The sequence below is a fragment of the Lathyrus oleraceus genome, chromosome 4 (assembly GCF_024323335.1).
Source record: "Lathyrus oleraceus cultivar Zhongwan6 chromosome 4, CAAS_Psat_ZW6_1.0, whole genome shotgun sequence".
NCBI lineage: Eukaryota > Viridiplantae > Streptophyta > Magnoliopsida > Fabales > Fabaceae > Lathyrus > Lathyrus oleraceus.
The window spans coordinates 472,721,655-472,738,919 of record NC_066582.1 but is presented as its reverse complement, the minus strand read 5'-3'; the positions used below and the strand labels follow the sequence as shown (position 1 = coordinate 472,738,919).

Sequence of the window (17,265 nt, the reverse complement as noted above, 5' to 3'; positions counted from 1 at the left end):
TAATCACTATCATTACAATACTGTCGAAGTATTCACGTTTACTAGAATTCACTTTAAACAATTAGCACATGTCCTAGGATCAATCTGATCGATTCTGTAAGTCACCAAATTTAGTAATTTGGAAGATCAGCGGTTGCTTACCAATTTTCACAGTAAACAGCAGTATCAGATGCAACAACAAGGCTTGGACTTTATTTTTATTGACTTGGAGAAGACGTATGATAGAGCGCCTAGCGAGATTTTGTGAAAATCCCTGGAGAATAAAGGGATTAGGATTGCATATATTCGACGTATCCAAGATATGTATGAAGGGGTATCGACTAGTTTGGAAACACATAGACGAGAGACAGATGATTTCCCCCATTTACAATAGGTTTTCATCAAGGTTCAACCCTAGACTCTTACCTTTTTACTTTAATTGTGAATATACTTACATAACACATCCAAGAGGTAACACCGAGATGCATGTTTTTGCAGATGATATAGTCCGACTTGGAGATTCGATGGAGGATTTAAATGAGAGGTTGGAGACTTGGAGACAAAATTTAGAAACGCATGGATTTCATCTTTGTAGAAGTAAGACAAGATATATGGAATGTAATTTCAACAAAGGAAAAGAGTTTTTATTATATAGGTGAAAGTAAGGGACCAAATCATCCCAGAAGTCACGCGGTTTAAATATTTCGGGTTCGTAATACAAAATGATGAAGAAATAGAATGAAGTGTAAATCATCGAATTCAAATTTGGTGGTTGAAATGGAGGAGGGCTTTAAGAATTTTATCTGACACAAAGGTATCGCTCAAGATGAAGGAAATTTTTTATCCCGGTGTAGTAAGACCTACAATGTTGTACGAGACAAAATGTTTGGTGGTTTAGAATCAAACAAGATAAAAATGTAAGTGTAACTGAGATAAGTATGTTGCGTTGGATGTGTGGTAACGGTAGACAAATAAGATTAAAAATGATAAAATTACAACAACAAAAAGTGTTTGGTAACACCTATAGTAGAAAAGATGATGAAAAATAGATTTAGGTGGTTTGGACATGTAGAGAGAAGACTTGTAAATTATGTGGTAAGGAGAGTAGATCGGGTCGAGGGAAATCAAACAACTAAAGATGGAGGAAGATTTGTAAAAACTATAAGAAAATTATTAAAGATCCTGAAATTAACGATTTGGAAAGAAGTATGGTTCTAAATAAAATATTATAATGAAAGTTGATCCATATAATCAATCTCCCTTAGTAGAATAACAATCCGTTGTTGTTAGTTGTTTTTCGTGATTTATTTTGATATTGAAACTGTATAGTATTTGTGTCTGTATATCCGTAACTACTAAATAGTTTCTAGTTTCAACTACCAAATGTAGTAGTTGAAGAAGCAATCAAATATATGAGTCAATAAACTGGCTGGTGATTTTATCTGTTTTTTTTTTCAATAATTAAAATATACTATACTAGAAGGCACAACTAGTTTATAACTTTTGAGAATTTATCAGTTGCAAGATTTTGGTGGGTGTGTCTGTAATACTGTGTAGTGGCTAGCTTTTGCTGACATTTGGTAATTGGTCTCATTTTTCCTTTCAACCAAGAGCTACAAAACTCCTCTTGGCCACCAAACTTCAACAGCAACCCAACAAAACCATGTTGATTATGCTGTTTTTATCACACCACGTTACTTTGCAACTTTTCTTTATCACACAAGTGTATATATATGCATGTGTTTCCATGTTTCAATTCTATAAGTCACTGCTTATAAAATGAAACAATGAGTGATTTGACGATATGTTGGCCACTGTGAAACATCGAAGGAGGTTGAACCACGATGGAGAAGCAGGGCACATGCTTGATTTATCAAAATTACGAGCATGTGCTCTAGCTCTCCATCATGGATTTTTTCTCCTGTGATTGTAGTTATACATTTCAAATGTCGGTTACAAGGTAAGTTCTTCTAATTGCATTTCTGTAGTAAAATTTCACACTTTGAAACACTGACAATTTTCTATCTTAATCCAATTCATTTTGGCCAATGGATCATTTCATTTGTATTATGTCACACATAAGAACTACTATATTCACTATAACATTACATGCTCAGAATTTAAGGATCAAGAAAATGCATTGGCTTCAGTCTCAGCTCTAACAAGGCTAGCATACAAACCATTTTGAAGTGAAGAAATAAGAGTGTCATGGCTACCATACTCAACAACTTCACCATTTCTCATCACTGCAATTTTATCGGCTTCTCTGATTGTGGAAAGACGGTGAGCAACGATTATTGTTGTTGCCTCTTTGGAAACATTCTTAAGAGCTTCTTGGATGTGTTTTTCTGATTCCAAGTCCAATGCACTACTTGCTTCATCAAGTAGAAGTACCTTTGATTTCTTCAATATTGCTCTTGCTATAGCTATTCTTTGTTTTTGTCCACCTGATAATTGGACTCCACTCTCACCAACCTATAGTATATAGAGAGAATATTATAAATCATTAACCATATGTTTATTAATAGAAGGGTGTTGGAAAAATCATGTAAAACGACAGCCCCGACTTATTGACTATGTGACTACGTGGATTTTCTTTATGAAGCACTGACACAGACACCAGACACGACACTGATATGTAGACACCAGTAACTAATTACAATTTGAAAAAATTACAGTGATTGAATGTAACATGTAAAAGTGAAATGTCTTGTTAGACTCTAACATGGGTCATACACAGAGTACGCGTTTAATCTGAAGTGTCAGTGCTACAAAACCATATGGAATCTGGTTGTCAGTGTTCTATATTTTTCATATCAATATGATTTTGCTTTAGTGGAATGATTGAGTTTCTATTAACATACCTGAGTTTCATAACCCTGAGGAAGTCCACTGATAAACTTGTGAATGTAAGCCTCCATTGCAGCAGCTTCAATTTCGGCCCATGAGGCCTTTTGGTCACCAAATGCAATATTTTCCCTTATACTCCCAGCAAAAAGTGCAGGTTCTTGACCAACCAAACCAATTTGTCTCCTCAACCACTTTACATCAATCTCCCTCAAATCGACACCACTCATCGTAACCTTCCCTTGATCAGGATCATAAAACCGTTGTGTCATCCACACAACGGTTGATTTTCCTGATCCACTTGGTCCCACCAATGCCACAGTACTTCCGCCTTTAACCTTCAAACAGAAATCCCTCAACACAGTTATCTCAGGCCTTGATGGATATGCAAATGTCACCATTTTGAATTCTATTTTGAAGCTCTTTGATTTATCAACTTTTCTAGTTTTTCTTCCATCATTTCCTATCAATGGTTTTCTGTTTATAACATCTTGAACTGCAGGAATTGATGTAGCGGCCATAGAAGTATCAGGTGCTAAACCAGCTAGTTGTCCAACAGAAAACGAACTCAAAACAAGAATGAGAAAAATCTTATAAACATCTTCAAATTTTCCTTCGTCGTGTTTTACAAGATATGCGCCGAACCAAAGAGTTAAGGTGTATGATGCATACATAGCACCTTGAAAGAGTCCAAAAACAAGACCTTGAAGCTGTGAACTTTTTAATGATTTTTTCCTTGGTTCTGATAAGGCTTTATCAAAGGATTTAACTATCTGTTCCTGAGCAGAAAATGTAGCAACTGTCCTAATATTCGAAACTGCACCGGAAGCGATATTGCTAGCTCTTGCATACGAGTTGTTATCGATTTTCGGACCAATGTTTATGATCAAGTTTATGTAACTTGCACCAAGGGTCAAAGGAGTTACAGCAGCTGCAACAAGGGTTAGTTTCACATTAAAGGCGAAGGACACGCCAAGTCCAACAGCAGCTGAACTCAATCCCATAAGAAGTACTGAGAATCTGTCGCCGAGTACTGAACGGAAACTAACCGCGTCTATTGAGAGTCTTGATACTAATACACCGGTCGAGTTTTCATCAAAATCAAACCATCCAGGTTCTTGTCTTAGTATTGATTGAAACAAGAGGTTTCTAACCCTAAGGGTTAGTTTTGAACCTGCCCAACCACATAAACCTTGTTGTCCTGTCATGGAAAGTATGCAACCGAATCCGAGTCCGACAAGTACTAAACAAAGGTAACCTACATCTCTTTTCATTTTTGAAGTATCATTGTCAAAATATACTCCAAGGGATATGCCTAAAACCAATGGAAAAAGGGAAAGAAAAGCGCCTGCAAACATTCCCATAACAAGGCCGGAAGATAGCATCATAAACTCCGGCTTTTGCAATTTCCATACCTCAGAAAGTTTGTATTTTCTTGGCTTTTTATCTTGTTTGTCTTCAGTATCTTCTTGACTCTCATCCTTCATTGAATCCATGTGCTTAGACCTCGAGATATCGACTAGATAACTTGATTTTGCTATATCAGAAGCATATTTATTATTGATAGACGATAAATCGTTGGTTTTTTGCATGCGACTTTCTACAGGAAGAGGTTTTGAAATGGATTCAGTTGCAAGTTTGACAAGGTTGTAGTAGGTTCCAGATTTCGCCATAAGCTGGCGATGGTCACCGATCTCAGTTACAGAACCATGTTCAAGAACTACAATGGCATCGGCATTCTTCACCGTAGCTATCCTATGAGCAATGACAATGGTTGTTCTGCCTGCAGAAATCTTGTCAATGGCCCTTTGGACTGCAGCCTCCGACTCAGCGTCAAGAGCACTAGTCGGTTCATCTAAAAGAAGAATTTTGGGATTTTTTATCATTGCTCTAGCCAATGCAATTCTTTGCTTTTGACCTCCTGAAAGTTTTGTGCCTCTATCACCAACCTGCAAAAGAAAATGATACTTTCTATTGGTAAGAGTCAAACCATAAATAGCTTCTATAGCGTAGCAGTATTTGAACAAATCGCTATTGTTCTGCAATACGCTATTTAGTACAAATGTTGTCAAATAGCGATTATAGCAATATTTGTAACAATACTTTTGTTGAGTATTTATTAATCTAGAAATGGCGAAAGATTTTTGTGATTGATTACTGAACCTGAGTGTCATAACGTAACGGCAAGCTAGAGATGAACTTGTGAGCATCAGCAGCAATACAGGCAGAAATCGCTTCTTCCTTGGTTGCATTATCTTTCCCCATCATCACATTTTCGAGTATAGATGTAGCAAACAGAATCGGCTCTTGACCAACCATCCCAATTTGATCTCTTAACCACTTTACTTGCAGTGACCTCAAATCATGACCATCCAAGGTAACAATCCCTTCTATAGGGTCATAGAACCTTTCTATGAGAGCAAAGATAGTTGATTTTCCACCTCCACTTGCACCAACCAATGCCAATGTTTTCGAAGATGGAAATACCAAATTAATGGAATTAAGTATAAGTGAATCCGGACGAGATGGATATGCAAAACTAACATTCTTTAACTCAATCCTTCCGCGAGCAGATGAAAGCTTCCTACCCTCAGAATTATATGGATCAATCTCAGGAATTCTGTCTATAATATAGAACACGCGGCTTGCTGCAACAGTTCCTTGTGCAAATTGCGCGAAATATGAAAGTGCCAATGCCAAGCCTCTGTCAATAAACAAATAAATAAGTAACATATGAGAAAACAGTCGAATGGAACGTTATAAACAAAGTTAGAGAGACACGAAAACACACCTTCCACCAACATTGACACCAAAGAAACAAGCAATAGCAGAACCACCATCAAGTTCACCCTTGGAAATTAAGATAGAACCATACCAAAAAGCCAAAGCCCATGTAGAATATGTTACTAAGTAGATAACACCCATTCCTGCACCTTTAGCAAAACCAATTCTAGCTCCAATTGGAGCTGATTTTTCAAGTAATTCAGAATATTTTTCACCCAATTGGCTTTCAGCAACAAAAGAAAACACTGTCCTAATCGAACTTATAGCCTGCTCCGCAATGCTACCAGCTTTCCTATAAGAAGCCTTCATACAAAAAATATATATCAAGTAATTAAGAACGAACGTATGTAAGGATTTAACTGATATACACTGATGGTGTATCAAAATTAACGAAAAATAGTTATGTGTTTGTTTTGATCTTACTTCTTCTTTTGCGGTTAGGCCACCATAAAGTGCTTTGTAAGTCATACCACATAACATTGTTAATGGTGTGACTGAGAATACAACCAATGATACTTTCCATGATCTTTTAAACCCAACTGCATATCCACATATGAATGTAAACACATGATGAATGAAGTGAGCCATCTGCATTCGGATCAAATAACTTGTTAAGAATGTAACTTCAAAGTTTTTCTTAGCAGAAAAATATTAACAGGAGTTAATTAACCTTTTCTCCCATAACTTCTTGAATTTGTGCAACATCGCTAGCAATTCCATGCATGATATCACCGGTATTAATCTCCGTATCGAAGAAACTTATGTCCTGTCGAAGAATTGCTCTTAGATACTCGGTTCTTATTCGTTGAGCTGATCTCTCCCCGACTAGTCTCCAACATGTAATCTCTGCCGATTTTAGTCATCAAAAAAATCGCTGTTGATACATCATTTGTTCTAGACAAATATGATTAATTAGTGATTTAATGAGTTAATCTCCTTACCCATATATGCTCCAACTACCACAACTGCAGCTAAGCCAGTCATAAATACACATATCTGAAAATTATAATAAGAGTAAGACAATGAAAAGTTGCTCCAAATCACGCATCTGACATAGTCGTGCGATTCAGACCATTGGATTAAAGATCGAACGATTCAAGTTCTAACTATAGTAAATTAGGAGAATTAGTATACCTGCTCTACATCCTTCATCAATTGAGCTTTGTCATTTTTCGCTTCTCTTGAAAGCTTGTTAACCAAGTTTCCAAAAAGATAAGAATACCAAGGAAGTGATCCGCCATTTATAAGAGCTCCTACACAGCCGATAAACACAAGTAACCAATCCCAATTTCTTGTATATCTAAACAAGCTAAACAGCCCAACATTCTTTGGAGGACCTGCAGCATCATCATCATCCTCATCGATATCCTCATCACCTTCATCATCAAAGCCTGATACCATTTTACTCTCATAATGACTATAACCACCACCACCATAATTTTGACTAGGAGATTTTCTACCGTTTGGTGGTACTGCATGACCATGATCGCGATCACGTTTAACATGTTCATCTGATATACTATAATCGATCACACTGAGCTCGTCTTCCTCTGCTAACGGACTAGTCTTATTATTAATATTACGATTTCCGTTACTAACTCCTTCTTTGATGATTCCCAATTTGGAGAATCCACTATATTGATCAAAGTAACTATGATCATTATTGTCCCTAGCAACATGGCTCCTAAGCTCAACTCTCCCATACGAAGAATGTTCATTTGTTGAGTCTCTATGGCCACGAAAACCGCCTATTCTAGAAAGGTAATAGTCATTAGCCGACTGGCGAAACACACGACTACGATCAGAGGCGGAGTTGGTTGGCCATGGACTAAGAACAGACCCGAAATTTGTGCTATGTTCACGCAACCCGGTTGGTTCAAACTTCCACGAAACTTCACTTTGCCATGAACGGTCATCGTCTGAGGCAAAGGGTGTGGATGGAATTTTGTTGCGGCGAGTTCTTCTCGTTCTTGGAGTCGCATTGCTTCGAGAAGTGGAATGTATGAAGGAGCTAGAGCCAGATACACTCTGATAACTCACTGGAGTTGGATAGTGTCTTCTCTGGTTGATGTCTATCTCAAAGGAAGAATCAGCCATGGCTAGCTAGCTACCTAGCTGCCAGTGTTTGGTTTTTTTAACAATAATTTGTAGAGAAAGTGATCAAATGTTCAACTTTGTGATTAGTGTACATAGAGATTGGTCCAATTTAATGAAAATTTAGTATAATATATTTATGCAGACATTGTTGTACTAGGACGGCATATATTGCTATATGGCCGGCATAGCAATAGCATTAAGCATAGTTAATTAGTTTAAGACACTTCATTTAGAGGATAATGTTGGTAATGAACTTTTGAAGTGACTTATGTTATGTAGTTATTTATTGTTGTCTTATGTCAAACTCTCTTTCCTCTAATAAGAACAGAATATACTTATTTCGAAAGTATCTTGTTGTTGCCTTTCCTTATTATGATGTATCATATATTATTAAAAAGTGAAAAACTAGACCAAGGATTTTGAAAAAGGAATATTTGAGGAAAAGAAAAAGAAGAAACAAACAAATACTAACCTAGTTAGTAACCATACAAAGTTGATTGCTTTGGTGCTTAAACAAATAACTGAGCTAGTTTTACGTTTAAACCAAGGAAGTAAAAAAAAATCATCACTTGTTGATTGATAAAATTGCTTCATAAGAGATATCAAATGGATATTGTGACAGCTAACGTTGGATAGTAAGTGCACAGACAGAAGTTTGTTTTAGTACAGTTGTTTTTACATTTTTGAACTAGTCTTGTAATCATGTCCTTGAGTTTCTTATACATACAAAGAGTACAGTGATGAATGATTCAGTAAAGAATAACACTGAAGTGGCAAAGATTTCAATATTTCTTATTTGTTTGTTCATAAAGGAGGGAAATAATCTTTTTCAAAAAGCTAATATCATACTCCGCAATCACATTACTCTTAATTCTGACTATACTGACTAACAAGAGTTCAACTCTGATATACATCATCATCACACAGGTAAATCGAAGTAAAAAAAACGCGAAAAAAGAATGCCACTACTTCCAAAATTACAAAGACACTGCACTAGTATGCAGCATATTTAAACACAACCATGACTAACTAAATCAAAGGTAAAAAAAACTCGTGAATCCAAGAAAATGTACATTACTCCATATTATATATCTTTCATATAGATGCACTGTATCATGCCTAACTCTCCTTTATGTATCATAATTTTTTTATGCTTTCCTTTACACCCTACCATTGAAGATGACTCGAATCAGTTGACAGACCCAACTCGGTGAAATATCATCTAGGTTTCGAGTCACTTCCCTTGCTTCGGAAAGTCGGGAGCGAAAAGAATGATTTGGGAGCTGCACAAAATGGAAATTAATGTGTAAATTTTATGTTGTTGCGTGAATGATACTAATAAATCTGAGACAAATAAGAATGCATAAGCATCACCTTTTAATGAACTTCCTGATATATGATCATCCCTCAGTTTAAAATGGGCCGGAGGTGCGGGAATAGAGCTTTGTAAGGATTGAACTGCCAGAATTGAGAATCAGTTTATCAATTACAAACTGATTCATATTTATCCATTGAACAAAATACACAAAAAAGTGAAAATTTTAGTATCTAGACATGAACATGCATGACCAAAAAGAGAAATCATGATAGTTACAAAAGAAGAATCATTCATCAAAATGAGCAAAGAGATGCAAAGATGAAGAAGGATCTATTTCCCAGATGCAGGCTGTCACAAGAAATGGGCAAAAAGAATTTTAAAAAGGTTTAAGTTTATGTGCAAGATGTAATCAAGCATGTTGATCAATAAGAAGAAATTTGAGTAAATAATAGGTTACCCTGTTCGTTGAACAGCTCACTTTCATTGAAGCTGTCATCAGAAGGATGACCGTGAGAGAATCCCATTCTCGATTTCCTCAAGTCTTCTGAGGACCGGTTGGCTAGATCTCGGCCATCTTCCATATCATCATCTCCTTCAGAAGTTGTAGCGGAGATCCAATCAGCCAAAGTCTCTGACCCGCGAGTTTTTCTCCCAAACTTAAGTAATCGCTTAAAGCCTTTCGTGACATCTTTGCGGGGTTGATTTTGGGACGAATTAGCCAGATAAGGTTTTTGAGCACTACCCCATTTTTTCCTCATTCGAGCAGCGTCATTTTCACCCTGGATAAGGGAACGAGAATTCCAAGCAGGGCTTCCAATTGGAGAATCTATAGAAGCATCAATGTCAGAAGACTCGTGCGTGTAAGAAAAAGGATGAGGCACACGTGAGTTCCAGGATACGGGACTTTCAACTGGAGAGTCCTGCAGCGATCCAACACCGTTGAAAGTTGATTGATATGCATTAGGCATTTCACCCCCTAAAATAGGGTCTACTTGAGCAAGAGACCTTGTAGAATCACCAATTTCAGACCCAGAATTACCAGATTCCTGGCTCGGACTAATCTTCCCGTTATTATTATAAGCACTATCTTCAATAGCCACACTTCCAATTTCATCCTGTTCTTCTATGGCCGAATGGAATGAATCTTCCATATCAAATTCTAGGTCATTAAATTCTTTATTTTTCTCAGTATCAGATGTCATTGAAGCTTTCATCCTCATAGCACTGCCTACAAAACCAGGGCCTGCTGTACTACCCTTTTTAAGGAAAGATCTGGATGATTGATCATAAGGGTCCAGATCAGACTCATCCAAATCAAATTTCAATGGAGTCAAAACAATCCCATCTGAGTTCAAAGAGGACAAATCCTTAAACTCTGCAGGGTTGGCAGAGCTCTTCCGTAAAGACAGATTTTGTCTTAGCTTCTCTTCCTTGATACCTTGCTCATCTTCATTAGTGCTTTTGCTACGGGGGAAGTTTCTCAACTGAGAGCGGGTTGGTTTACTGACTCCAGAAGAAGGCTTTGTATTTTCTTTTCTTAAATCGGAGAAGTTTGGAACAGACTGAGCAAGAGGATTGTCTTTCCGTCTTCCAGATGAACGTGACACTGACACTGCTGTTGTGCGAGGTGTGCCTGAAGACACATTCCTGTTAGGAAAAACCTTCCTACTTTGCTTTGAAGCACCATACATCTTTTCTTCCGAAAATTCAGAAAGATCTTCATCCTCGTCATTCTGAAAGGAATCTATGGGATGCTGTTGAAAAATAAGGGATTTAAATTAGAAACATAATGGATTTTAAGCTTTAAATGTCAAAACAAACTTGACTTTGTAGAAGATTTAAACATAGCAACAAAAACAACAACGCAAAAAATGGTTACCTGGTCTCTCTTAATATTTGGTTTGTTGTATCCAAGTTTCTCGGCGCGTTGAGAACCTCCTGTTGAATTTTGTCTGCTTATAGACCCTGAAAACTTGGCTATCATCTCAGCCTTACTCCGGTCAAGACTATCCTGCATGGCCCGCATCCGAGCTTCCTTCTCTGATCTGTTCACACTCCACTCTTCCTGAAGTTTAGCATTCCTCTTCTTCATGTACTTTTCATAAAACTTTCCTCTGGACTCATCTCCATAATTCTGACTATCCACCGTCTTTGTAAGCGTCTTAACGCCAGAGCTTGTAGCTGGTTCAGGCACACTGCTTCTAGAAGGCGGCTGAGGAGTTGAATCCCCCGCTGCAGGTCTTCTAGACTGCAAGTTAACAGCCTGTTCAACACGTGCATCAGCAGGCTCGATCCTCCGTGCAGTACCAGATTGGTCTCCAGGAACCCTCAGTTTATGCTCAGCAAAAAGCTTTTCAAGCTCATCTGCCTTCAGTTTCAGCTCATCATGCATCTCCTGATTACCTTTAGACTGCCTTACTCTCGGATTCTGCTCTAAAGGCACGGCGGTTACACGGGCATTATCCTGACTCTCCAGAACATTCTTTTTACCAGGATGGTTCAACTTAGTACTTTCATTATCATTAGCACGCCGAATTTCATCCCTTTTACTCCGTGACATCCCGGTTTGCTCCGAACTTGAAGGTAGAGGTTTCTGATACCTAGTTTTCATGACTTGAGAATCCTCTTCCTTGACCTGATTCTTCAAATCCTCATTTTCTACCGCAAAAGATCTCAACTGAGGCTGAGTTGTAGATTGAGTAACACCGTTTATAACAACAGAAGAAGAATGAGAAGAAGTAGAAGGTTCCTTTGATTTGAGTCCAACACCACCACCACCACCTTCAAACTGAGCTGAAAGAGACCTAGAATGACTACGCTGGACCCTACTAAGTGACGTGGGAACCACATTACTTTTCACACCACCATGAGACTTAACATCATCAACATCTTTATTATCATCAACAGTAACCTCGTACCTATCAGATGAACCTTTCATTAGCGTCCCAGAAACACCCACTTGATCCTTGAACCCTACTCCTCCTCCACTCCTCTCTTCATCAAAAACCGAAACGTCACAACTCTCCTGAGAAGACCCTTGTTCAGTTTTCACAACCTTGTCCGAATTAATACTATTATTATTATTATGATTATTATTATTGTTGTTATCTATGGAGGTTGTAGCAATAGACTTATTTTCTGCTGAAGACGAAGGGTTTTCAGAAAGTTTTTTCTCGATGCTGACGTCAATGCTCATGTCACTGCTTCCACTCCACCTTCGCAAAATATCGGAGGACATTCTCCGAAGCTCCACCGGTTTTCCCGTGGTATTCTCTTTTTGCTTCTTCTCGAACAAGTTGATTCGGTCTTGAACACTGAGCCGCCGCCCCGAGGGAGCCGGTGTTGGAGACGACGGCAACTGAGTCGGCGACGGGGCCGGCGACGATGACTCGGTCTCTTCTTTATTGCTCGTGTCGTTGTTGTTGTTGTCTTTCGTTTCGTCTTTCTGGTTTATTATTACAACGTTGCTGTTGGTGTCATTGTTACGTCTTAGCGATGTGGAAGTTGTAAAGGCCTTGGGCGCTTGCCACGTGGAAGTCTTGTTTTGTTCTTGGGCCTCGGTTTGGGCTTGGGCCTGATCATCGTCGTTGTCAATGGACATGTCGGAGTTAACCGATGAACGAAGGTCCCTCTCATCGCCACGTGGCAGATCGTGTTGGATAATTATGTCCGGTCTTCTTTCGTACACAGACATATACTTCGTACACGCTTCACTATAATAAATCAATAAAAAAACAGCACGAGGGTATATTAGTCATTTAAAAATAAATAAAAAATAAAAAATATTAATACTTTTAATAATAAAATGATTAGAGGCTTTTATAACTATTAAATGCAATATAGAAAATCGGTGGTTACTTCAAGCGATGAGAGCGAAAATGATGTGCGAAATGTTTGAGATGAGAGACAGTGTGAGGGTTAAAGCCAGATGCTGATGCAGTAGCATAAGCTGTGGTTAAGTCCTGCCTAACTGCACTCAATCTCACATCAATAGCTCTAAGAAGTTCCTTCCTGTACAAGTGGTAATAACAAAAACAATTAATAACAATAACAACATCAGCAACAAATTGTTCATTATCAGTAAATAAACCTATCAGTTTCAGAGGAACATAGTCTTACAACTACTACTAATTGGAATGTCTTTTACGGTTAAGTTTTCGTTGTCGGAATGGACGTGTACATTAAAATCATTTATGTAGATGTGTAATCTTTACCAATTCATCTTATATAAGATTGATCAAGCTATCTTCCATATATAACCAATCCTTTCTTACAAAAGGCCTATATTGGTTGGTCTTCTTCTCATTTTCCTGAATCATCTTCTGCCAGATTTTCTTTTCTTTTCTTTTCTAGATGAGGTAATATCCAACTTTCTGTTTAACATAATTACATCTGCTCTTAATCTTAGATTAGTGATTATTATATCTCACAATATCGATACGTGAAAGTCTCTTATCTTGAGATATATAGCTGCAAAGTTTCTTATCTCTGATCACAGTAGAGGATATATATACGACAGAAAAAAAAAACATGCAATGCAAGATGTAATGCACCCAGATACAATGAAAATGGATAGAAATATTACGTTGTTGCATCTGTCGCAGCGATGACTCTTGTTCCTTCCCCACCTGGAGCAAATTGATCAAAATATTATCACTGTGTGTGTTATTATCAAACTGAGACTTATGAAACCAAAACTCTTATATCAACATGCCTAATTCGTAGTCCCTTCCATGTTGTCATTCATACCAACAAGCTCAATATAATAAATATAACATAACATATCAGACCAATGAAGACTTTGGCTAAATTGTTTACGTTACAATGAAATAAACATTTTAATCTCAACTTTTTCTTTCTAGAGTTTTTCTAAACTTCTTCAATTTATCATTCTTTTCTCTGCATCAAAGTTCAGGGGATTACTAGGGCTTGTTGAATATTGAACCTACAGCACAATTTTGTTGATGCAAATACTAGAGCATGTGTCATTAAGAATAAATATGATGTTTCTTTCTTCTCTGGCTACAATTCTCTTACCTCATTTTCAATCTATCTAGATTAAGGATGGAAAAATATTTGCATCCGTGGATACCATATGGATTACTTGCAATGGAGGGAGAAATGGATATCTATTCAAAGTGTGGGGAAAATAATACCTGTTCATGGATACCGGATACCGGTTTGTGGATACCCATGTATGCATAACAATTATTTTGTTATTAAATATATAAATATGATGCATTGTGACATTTTCCATCGCTTTTAGATGATATAAATTATTTATTTCATTATTTTATATATTGTAGGGGATGAAGAGTAGTCAATCCCGGGTAGCGGCCTGAAACGGTTGACCCTAAAGATGGGATAGCGGGATAGCGTATAGCAGGATGGCCTCTATTTGATCATTTTTAGGACAAATTACATGAATAATACTTATATACATATGAAGTGTAGAGGCAAGAACGAAGTCCAGAGAGAGGTGAGGAAGGAACTTGTGATTTTTTTTTGGAACTACTGAAGTGCAAAAACACGATGAAGGAAGGTTAGGGTAGAGTCTCAACTCAAATTTGATTGAAAACCCCAAAATTACCCTTAAAACTTTTTAAATTTAAGGGGTAATTTTGGTTTTTTAGAGGGGAAAAGGATAGCAGGACAGAAACCGCTCCGGGCAGGGATTTGCTCCGCCCCCGCTACCCATTATTTATTCTATAACGGCCGCTATAGTGTTATGCATCGCTAAGGCTCTTCCCATAGCGGCCGGTCTCCACTCCGCTATAGCGGGATAGACCGCTATTGACTTGTGAACTATATCACTAAAATTTGTTTTATATATATGGTATATGGTATATTACAAAATGTCGCCGCGCTCCATTGTCATCCTTAATCCAGATATAGAACTTCCATCAAGACGATATCGAGTATAAATTAAACAATAATTAAACCAATGCAGAAACAACATAACATTCCAAAAGGGCCTAATTACTTAAAACAACATGGCATGAGGATTCTATCATAACAATTATTCTATTTTATAATCAACTATGTACATTGACAGTATACTCAAAGAGGAAACAATAATGGAAAACATATAAAGTTTAATGACGAACTTTGATATTGATCAAACTTTCAAATTTGGACAAAATGTCACCCTAATCAAAATAACTAAAACTTATAATTGTCTCATATCTTACTTTCATACTTTTTGTACAACTGAAGAAAGAGTATGTATCTCTATGCCTACATTGAATGCACTCCGGAGTTTATTTGAAACAAAAACATACCTTGTGAATCCATACGCTGATCTCCTGTCCCCTGAAATAAGGCATTCAAAATATAAGCAATATAAAAAAAAATAAGTTATTGCTTATGTCCGTGTCCATGTCAGTAAAAAAGGTGTCTCCATGTCCGTGCCAATGTAGGTGTCGTGTTTGGGCCCGTGCTTAATAGATCATAAGTCTCTTATTACCTGAGAATATATTTTCCGTGCTGCTTCCAACTGGGACATCTCTGCATCAAAGGTGTTCACCATTTCCAAAACTTCTGGCATGCCAACATACCGCACAAACCTGTGAGCATCATCAACGCCAAACAGTCAGAAAGTAAATCAAAAGGCCCGCCACTGCCGCATACAAACGAAGCAAATCCAATGAAAACTAATTCGGACATCACCTCTCAAATGTTCCTTTCGTAAACCACGTCTCGGCATTTCTTTGTCTATCAATATCTAATCTGATTGACTGCACGGAAAGTGCAGCCTGCTCTTCTGCAACCTTTAAATGGTTCAAGTATGGCTTTACTAATCCTGATGCTAGTTTTTCGGTAATTCCGTCACTCGAAACAAGCAACTCACATCTGCCAATTTAATATAAAGAAAAACAACGAAACATGATCATAAACTCTTATCGGCAGAAAAACAACGAAACATAATCAGAAAATCCAATGAATTATATCACACCTTGAACGCTTCGGAGACAATTGTAACACGGCATAGTCAAGAAGAGTGTCAGACCTCATTTTCGTCTAATTAAGGTAACACTGCACCACTCTTCAGATCATTTCAATTTTCACAATCATTTTTGTACAGAACCAATCCTAATCAGCAAAACTGCACACAAGAAATCCCAAAATCAGAATGTAGATTCTCTAAAACCACACACAGAAAAAATCAGAGAAAACTATAAGTTTTTCCCAAATTGGCATTACTTAACAAAATCCACATTTTCATAAAACTTGAAAACTACACAAAATCAAGTAAGAACCCAGATGCACAAAAATGTTCAAGAAATCCCACTAACTCCCACCAATAGATCCCAACTCAAAATTGAAGCTTTATTGCAGCAAAACAGAAACCCAAAATCCCCACAAAGAATTCATAACAAAAATAGATCTGATTCAGTAAAAGACCAAACTTGACTAAAGTAGTAAACTTGCATACTTCACACAGAAACCCAAAATCCAACACCAACCAAGCAAAACCCACAAAGCCACAACATCAAACACAAACAGAATTTCAAGCATTATCACAGTCCAACAAAAACAAAATGCATGGTGCAAAATCAAAGTTAGAAACAAAAAAACAAACCCTAAAAATCAACATTTTCAAACATGGAACGATCCAATGCAAAGTGCAACAATGAAGAATGAAGGTGAGAGATCTTGGATTTTGTTAACCGATCCTCCGATTTAGAGATGAAAAGCGTACCAGCATTTGCCTCTCCTTTTCTCTCTTCCTTTTTGTGTCTCTCACTGTGGAACCAAATGAACCTATTTCTTCATTTTCTTTCTTTTTTTTCTAGCAAATTTTAATTTTTTTAAAATAAAATTGAGTTTTACGAAAACCCCACAATGAAAAAGATGGTTTTTTCTTTACTCATCTTTCAATTCAAACCTGTTTCTTCTACTCTCTCTCTCCTCTCTCTCTCTCTACAACCTGTCTCTTAGTTAAGAAAAAAACAAAAATAAAAACTAAATTTTGTTACTGTGTCACATGTTAATTAATACGGTAATAACTAACTATTAAAAAAATTAGCAACTAACTAGGATTTTTCAGTTCAAAAAGACAAGAAGAAAAACCTATAGTGTTGTCTTGTGTTGTGGTGAATGTTGATTGAGTAGAGACTTGAGTTTTGACTGAAACTGTTGCGTGATTATTGATATTTTTTTATTCATTTTTTGTTTTTCTTTTAAGATTGTCTAATGGTGTTAAATGTTAATGGTTATCAAGCGGTTAATTTCTTGTT

At 37.1% G+C, this 17,265-nt stretch overlaps 2 protein-coding genes across 3 annotated transcripts; both read right to left on the bottom strand.

Moving 5' to 3' along the window:
• Nucleotides 1–2,106: 2,106 nt before the first annotated feature.
• On the bottom strand, nt 2,107–7,707 carry LOC127076231 (ABC transporter B family member 19). Its single transcript, XM_051017827.1, has 8 exons — nt 6,745–7,707; nt 6,552–6,606; nt 6,281–6,456; nt 6,034–6,198; nt 5,618–5,913; nt 4,990–5,530; nt 2,844–4,775; nt 2,107–2,454 (listed from the first exon to the last, which is right to left on the bottom strand). Exons 1-8 carry the CDS (start codon nt 7,705–7,707, stop codon nt 2,107–2,109), a joined length of 4,476 nt encoding a protein of 1,491 aa, XP_050873784.1.
• Nucleotides 7,708–8,473: 766 nt separating this feature from the next.
• On the bottom strand, nt 8,474–16,894 carry LOC127076230 (uncharacterized). 2 transcript variants are annotated; one of them, XM_051017826.1, is made up of 11 exons: nt 16,728–16,894; nt 15,981–16,130; nt 15,695–15,877; nt 15,492–15,591; nt 15,307–15,337; nt 13,611–13,653; nt 12,884–13,036; nt 10,905–12,738; nt 9,483–10,779; nt 9,082–9,165; nt 8,474–8,990 (listed from the first exon to the last, which is right to left on the bottom strand). In XM_051017826.1, the coding sequence occupies exons 2-11, from the start codon at nt 16,037–16,039 to the stop codon at nt 8,926–8,928; spliced, it is 3,849 nt and encodes a 1,282-aa protein (XP_050873783.1). In that variant the 5' UTR covers nt 16,040–16,130; nt 16,728–16,894; the 3' UTR covers nt 8,474–8,925. The 2 variants fall into 2 exon arrangements, with proteins under 2 accessions (XP_050873783.1, XP_050873782.1); XM_051017825.1 differs by having other exon boundaries at nt 16,608–16,827.
• Nucleotides 16,895–17,265: the final 371 nt, after the last annotated feature.